We start from the raw sequence: 6,686 nt of genomic DNA, 5'->3' as shown, positions 1-6,686 counted from the left end.
CTGCTGAGGGCTCAGAAGAGGCCTGTGGGGCTGAGGGGAGTGAGGACGACAGGGGCATCGGGCGGGGTGAGGATAGGTGTTGTGTCCGACGTGGTCTCTTCAGCCTCGCTCTCCACGTCCTCCAAGCTCTCGCTGACAGAAGGGATGATCTGCACCACCTTCTCCTGGAAGTGCACTTGCTTGCGTGGGCCTGGAAGAGCCACTGCTTGGGCAGGAGCTGCTGTGGCCAGGCTCTTGTCCTTGTCCCCCTTCAGGATGCTCTTCATGTGGCCCAGCAGCGAGCAGTGCTGCTCCCTCTGGGCCCCGTGGAAGGTGTAGGTCTGCTCAGTATCACCAGCAATGGTTGGGGCTGCCACGGTTGCTGAAGGATCCACGTACTGGCCTGATGTCTCTTTGTGCCTTGGGCTCTTCCTCCTCTTGCTCAGCAAGAAGTAGGCCAGGGCGGTGAGCACCAGCATGGACCCTGGGGAGAAGGTCATGTTAGCTGAGGGTTGGGGCAAAGTGGAGAGCTCACCAAGCAGTGCTTGGTCCAGCTAGCTCAGTGGTCCCTGCAGCTGACCCGCACCCCGCACCTCCCCACCCTCCCTGGTCGCAGACAGACCATGCTCCTCTTCCATCTGCACTACTCCCTACCCCAGCACGGGCTCCTCACCAGGGATAGTGACGTGCCAGACAAGGACAGGATGCAGGAAGCAAGCCACTGATAGCAGTGTGTACCCCAGGAATTTCTGGAAGCTCCCCGGGTGTCTAGCTCTCTTCCAGCAGGCCTGTACCAGGGAGTCAGGCTCATATCTGGGGAGAGAGAAAAGTCCTGGTGGGATGGGGCACCAAGCAAATGGCAAGAAGATTTGGACTTAACAATCACCCATCTAAAGTTCAGATCCTCACTCTAGCTTGCCAGGAAACCACAGTGTTGGTCAGGGATGGTAAGCAAAGCCTGAGCCCCTCCCATGAGTGGAAGATGCCAGGGGCTACATCTGCCAGAGGTCAGCATCTCAGGCCATCTTTCCTTGGTGTGTTTGCCCACCTGGCAACTAGTTGAGTGCCTATTAGCTAGAGTAACACATTGCCTCTAAGCTATCAGGGCTTTTGAGTTTATGCTAAAAGACAGCAGAAGTGCTTAGCCTCTGAGAAGTACATAAGGGTTTTCTGCATTCTAACTTAAACTTCCATGCTGTCTCTGGGAAGGAGCTGCAGCTCACCCTGGGGATCTGGCTCTTCCCTCAACCTTGGTCCATTGTAGGGCTTCATAGGGTGTATTAAGCAGGTGCTGCAGACCAGGGTTTGTCATGCTGATGCTCAGCAAATTATGGCACAAGCCTGGGTTAAAACACTGGTTTAACTGGCTGTGGATGTAGCCCCACTTACCTCCCCCCTGCCTGAGTGCACTTGCCGTGACAGTAGGGGAAGGACCCTTGGTTTGGCACTTGCAGCTCAGCTAGGTCTGGTGCTCCCTGTAAGGGGTAAATTGCCTTAAGGAGGTCCCACCAAGGCTAGAGAAGACTGGACAGGGTCTACTCACGTGAAGCACATCTCCAGGAACAAACTGATAAAGAAGAAGCCTTCACAGACAGTAACTGCAACCCCTGAAAAACTGAAAGGTGGAGCTGTCAGGGGGGCAGGGCTGGGCTTGAGTATGCTCTCCGGAAGGCAGAAGGGGCGTAGAGGGCCAGGGTTTACTATCCAGTTCACAACAGAGTCTGTATGCTAGTGTCTGCACACCCTCTGCTCAGCTGGTTTGTGGAGGAGAGCTCAAAGCCCTTCTGCCCCAGGCAGTCAGCTTGCAGCCGGTGTCACCTCTGGCCTGTCTGGGTCTGCAATAGCATGGGTGATGCAGTAGCATCCCTTTCTCTAACAGAAATAGCTTACTTATCTGAAACCTAGAGATGGACATCTGAATTCCCCAAATCGTTGGACCCTGCTCCCTATTGCTGCTGCAGTCCACTCTGGTGCTACATATCATGGAGGGGTCGACCATGTCATCCCCACCAGCTCTGATTCCATGGGCAAAAATACTCACAGCAGATAGAAAGCCAGGCTTTTGAACTGTCCTCGCTGCAGAGTTTCTACGCCCACACCAATCAGCACTAGAAAGAAAAGGCAGGAAACATGATGTCTGCGGGGTTGGTTCCTGGCTCCGCGGTACCCCACCAGCTCCCAGGATCGATGCCCTGGTTTCCCCGGAGGCTGGAGAGGCTGCTACTCCCATGCTGTGCAGCGCATTAGGACTGCCAGCACCAGTGATTCATGCTGACACACCAACCCAGGGGACTCAGAGCTGAATGCTGGCCTTGACATACAGCGCAGAAACCCACCCCAGCTGTATCCCTGTCATGGCAGCTGTGCCACTGTGTGAGCTGGAGAGAGGTGCTCTGGGGGAGGTGAGCAGAGGTGTCCTGTGTCCTTTCCACCCCCTACCACACAGCTCCATCACAACTGTCACAGGAACTTCCTTCCCACTGCACCATCCACATCTGCCCCCTCCTGGTTTGGGGACCTCTCTGGTCAGGTCCCCCCAGTGCCTGTCAGCCTCACTTCTCTGCCCTCCCGGCTTGCCCAGGCCTGCTGCACCCAACATGTGGCTGCAGGGCAGCAGCAGGACAGGGGATCCATGCCAGCTGCCTTCACAAAGGGTTGTAGCCATGGCATCAAGATCCTTAGCCAGCCAAACAAAAAAACATATAATGGGAGCAGGCAGATTAAAAACAGGGAATGAATGTCCCCGCAGTGCCCCGGCCAGCACAGCACACTGGGGAATCAGTTTAAGGGGGATTAAGAGTATTACTGAGGCTAAAGTCTTCCCTGGACTGGCTATTGGGGGCCAATAGCTTCAGGGGGTGCAAAATTTCCTTCAACACCCTTCAGTTCTCCACAAGACTTTTTCCAAAATGGTGCAAAAATGAAGTGCCTCCCAGCACCTGCAGCACATTGGTTGCTTGGCAGCCAACCGGTCACAGTGGACAAGTGCCCAGTCTCAGGGCCCGGGCAACACTCTAGGCAGTCATTGCACTCCCATTGCACTTCACGGCTCCACATCTCACCGAGCAGTCCCTGCCCATCCACTGGTGCTTACGTGGTTCAGCGCTGGACCTGCTCAATGCATGCTGGCCAAGGCTTGAGGTGCCATTTGGCTTAATTTATCTGAGCTGTGGCTTGGCCCAGCTGGAGGAGGGTACCAGGCTCCCAAACAGGGATGCAGACCAGCACCCATCAAGCCTGCAAGGTGGGTCAATGCCTGAGCACACAACTCTCTCATCCTGGCCAAGCAAAGCCCCACTGGGGTGACTGCAGTCTTGCTTTGGTTCCCCCTGTGTCACCTGCAGCTGCTAGCCCCTGTCAGCTGAGGAACACATGGGGCCCATGGGCCACATTTCTCTGTGGAGGTTGCCTCTCCTGCCCTGAGCAGAGGCAAAGGGAAATCAGTCTCATCACAGGGCTGTGAAGCTGTGTGAGATGTGTAATCCTAAATGCAAAATATTGTCCTTTGCTATCTTGTGTCTGAGAACACTTATAGTCTTCCCTACAAATGTGGAATTCATTAATTCGTTCCCTGTGGATTAATGAAAAATTCATAGAATCATAGAATGGTTTGGGTTGGAAGGGACCTTAAAAATCACGGAGTTTCAAGATCCTGCCATGGGCAGGGACACCCTCCACTAGACCAGGTTGCTCAAAGCCTCATCCAGCCTGGCCTTGAACACCTCCAGGGATGGGGCATCCACAACTTCTCTGGGCAACCTGTTCCAGTGTCTCACCAACCTCACAGTAAAAACTTTGTTCCAATTATCTAATCTAAATCTACCCTCTATCAGCTTAAAACCGTTACACCTCATCCTATCACTGCACTTCCTGACAAAGAGTGTTTCCCCATCTCTCCTGTAGCCCCTTTTAAGTACTGGAAGGCTGGTATAAGGTCTCCCTGGAGCATTCTCTTCTCCAGGCTGAACAACCCCAACTCTCTCAGCCTGTCATCATAGGGGAGGTGCTCCATCCCTCTGACCATCCTCGTGGCCCTCCTCTGGACTCACTCCAACAGGTCCATGTCTTCTTTATTTTGGGGGCCCCAGAGCTGAATGCAGTACTCCAGGTGGGGTCTCATGAGAGCAGCTCAGCCATTACACAGAAGTCTCTGCTCTGGATGGGGAGGTTTACTCATTTTGCACAGCTTCTGCTTTATCCACAAAGCTGTTTGGATGAAGAATCTGCAAGAAGCAAAGGACTGTTTCTGAGGTGTTTGTTTGGACTAGTTGCTGCCTTGATTTGGATCTTATCCAAACCATGTGGCCAAAGGCACATGATGAGGAATTAAATGGTTGAAAGCATGAGAATTAAGGAATAAGTAAGTACTCTCTCCTAGATACAGATATCACAAGGCCTAAAATCTCTGAACTACAGAGATGCCTCAAACACTGCAGTGAATTGCAGGGCTGTTTGATCACTCTTCATGAGGCTCTGCTGACGGCAGGGCTGTCTGGTTTCTCACACGCAAGAAACCCTGTAGCCCCACCATTGCAGACAGCCACCACACTCCCAGATCCTGGGGGAAGGGGAGGTTTATGTTATGTGGGTACCTTCTGTGTTTGCAAGCTGTTCATGGAGCTGGCCGGGCTTTCTCAGAATCAATTAGTGAGACTGATGCACTCCCCTCTCCCTTTCATTTTCTTTTTTTTCTAAACAAAACCCATGGGATTCTCTTCTGCATGGTTTCCATCTCATGCAAAAACCTCACACATCTCATCAGGCACTAAACACTGCATCAAGCTGTTTTCTTACTCCATTGAGACACATAGAGGAATAAAACACAGGCACCTCCCATTCTTCACTGGCCTTTCAGGAAAGTCAGGTGATACTGGGAATGCATCAGAGCTACGGAAAAGCACAGAGAATGGTAGTGCAGCTGTCTACACTCTGCGATACCCAGCAGAGAGACAACTGCACTGCTCATTTCAAGAAGTACAGAAGGAGGTGCAGATGATGCAAAATGATGAAAAGAAAACAAGCGAGGGACAGAGAGATTATATTCCACTAAGACACTTCCAAATTTTAAGCTACTTTCAGTTTTGCCATTCTAGCTTTAGTTTAATCATGGCAACAAGCTCATGTTTTCTCTCAGAAAGGTTTCTTTGCATTTACTTGGAGCTTTAAGGCAGAATATGACCACCGTGGGACTCATGTGGATCCAAGGGGAACAGGGATGGAGAAAGGATGTTTTGTATTTGCCGCTTAAAGCTGTGTTCCAGCTCCTATCTGTTGCAGTTTCATAATGATGTGCACTTATTTACCGGGAGTTTGTATAAACTCTGAGACTCAACTCTTTACCTGTTATCAGTCACCTAAAGAACATTCCAGGGCACAGTCTCCAGAGTCCCAGCTGGGCTTTGGGTGTCCTTGGGGACCTGTGCTCTCTTCAGCTGACCTCTGTGCTTTCTACTTTGCCCCTTACTTGAACAAAGTGTCTCTCATGGCTGTCTGCAGTTGATAAAAGAAATGAGGAGGTAGGAGGACCTCCTGTGACCTACTCTGCAGTGTCTGAATCTGAAATTCCCAGGGGTCTGACACAGGAACCACAGGCACCATCTGTAGTCGTAAGCCACCAGCAGTGCCAGAGTGAACCCCCGAGCCCTCTGTGTTAGCTGTTTCCTCACATCCCATCCAGAGATGCCCAGTGTGAGAGAGTTATTCACAACAGTTCAGTCCTTCTGGGCGAGATGCTGTGGCTGAGACATCCGGCTCAAAACACCTGCATTTCACCTGAAACCAAGCACTCGGATGTGTCACCAAACCCGGAGGACACTGGTCACAAGCAGCCCCTGGCAGCTGGTGAGAGGATGCAGCTAACCAGGTGGGTGAATTTATGGTGTTTGTACTGCAGCTATAAACCTGAACTCCTTCCTGAGCCCACTCCCTGATGGGTTGCTAGAGAGCCAGAGCAGCATTTGCAGCTGTGCCACCATGGCTGGGATCTCTCTGTCCTGCCTGGCACAGGACAGCTCAATGTGGACAGCGCAAGCTGCTCCTCCTTCAGTTCCACATCCCACAGAGCAGCCTGGCAGTTTTGCACAGCCATGAGTATTTTGCTTTTCAGTCTCATTCACTCCTTGCCTGTGCCCCTGTCCATTTTACAAAAATATAATTTAGTTTTGTTTTTCATTTGTGCTTTTCCAGCTTGTCCTCTGCAGTACTGAAAGCTGGCTCTTCCCTTTTGATGTCTCACTGTGCCTCCCACAGTATTTGGGAAGAGCCTGGCCAGGCACACAGCACTCTCCCTCCCTGGGTCTCAAAGCAAAAGTGACTACATTTCCTTGTCCCCTCCTAGGATGGGGCGGCGGCTCCACCTGGAAAAAGGCAGGGAGACAGCTCAGGGGTCCCAAAATCCGCTCAGTGTCTTTCAGCACTGGAGGAAAAATGAGCTTGCTCTTACCTGCTGCGGTGGAGATGCCCAGCAATCGGCAAGTGTACTCCAGGGCACTCCAAAGCGCCTTGTGCCACATGGTGAAGAGATGAAGATTGCAGTTCTGTCCAGGCAGAAGCTCCTCTTCAGAGCACTCGCCTCACGCCTCGCCCAGCAGCGCCCAGCCAGAGGCAGAGCCTCCCGCGCCCAGGACCTAGTGACCTTCCTGCAGGAAAGGGCAGTGTCTGCCGACTGGACACCTCTGCCAGGGCCTTCCACGGGAGGGTGGTCGGAG

The 6,686-nt window shown here is 52.4% G+C and overlaps 1 protein-coding gene across 1 annotated transcript; it reads right to left on the bottom strand.

Moving 5' to 3' along the window:
- Positions 1-11: 11 nt before the first annotated feature.
- On the bottom strand, positions 12-6,491 carry TMEM72 (transmembrane protein 72). Its single transcript, XM_010074752.1, has 5 exons — positions 6,422-6,491; positions 2,021-2,087; positions 1,523-1,594; positions 653-792; positions 12-463 (listed from the first exon to the last, which is right to left on the bottom strand). Exons 1-5 carry the CDS (start codon positions 6,489-6,491, stop codon positions 12-14), a joined length of 801 nt encoding a protein of 266 aa, XP_010073054.1.
- Positions 6,492-6,686: the final 195 nt, after the last annotated feature.

This window comes from Pterocles gutturalis, unplaced genomic scaffold, assembly GCF_000699245.1.
Source record: "Pterocles gutturalis isolate BGI_N339 unplaced genomic scaffold, ASM69924v1 scaffold35682, whole genome shotgun sequence".
Taxonomy (NCBI): Eukaryota; Metazoa; Chordata; class Aves; order Pterocliformes; family Pteroclidae; genus Pterocles; species Pterocles gutturalis.
Note: the sequence above shows the minus strand (reverse complement) of the source record. Positions and strands in the feature narration are given on the sequence as shown.

What these genes read in the sequence shown, in the direction of transcription:
- TMEM72 (XM_010074752.1), bottom strand. Translation starts at nt 6,491, where the DNA reads ATGTGGCACAAGGCGCTTTGGAGTGCCCTGGAGTACACTTGCCGATTG. An exon ending in GGGCATCTCCACCGCAGCAG is followed by an intron (nt 2,088 to 6,421) that starts GTAAGAGCAAGC and finishes TTTTCTTTCTAG; the next exon opens with TGCTGATTGGTGTGGGCGTA. An exon ending in AGCCTGGCTTTCTATCTGCT is followed by an intron (nt 1,595 to 2,020) that starts GTGAGTATTTTT and finishes TCCACCTTTCAG; the next exon opens with TTTTTCAGGGGTTGCAGTTA.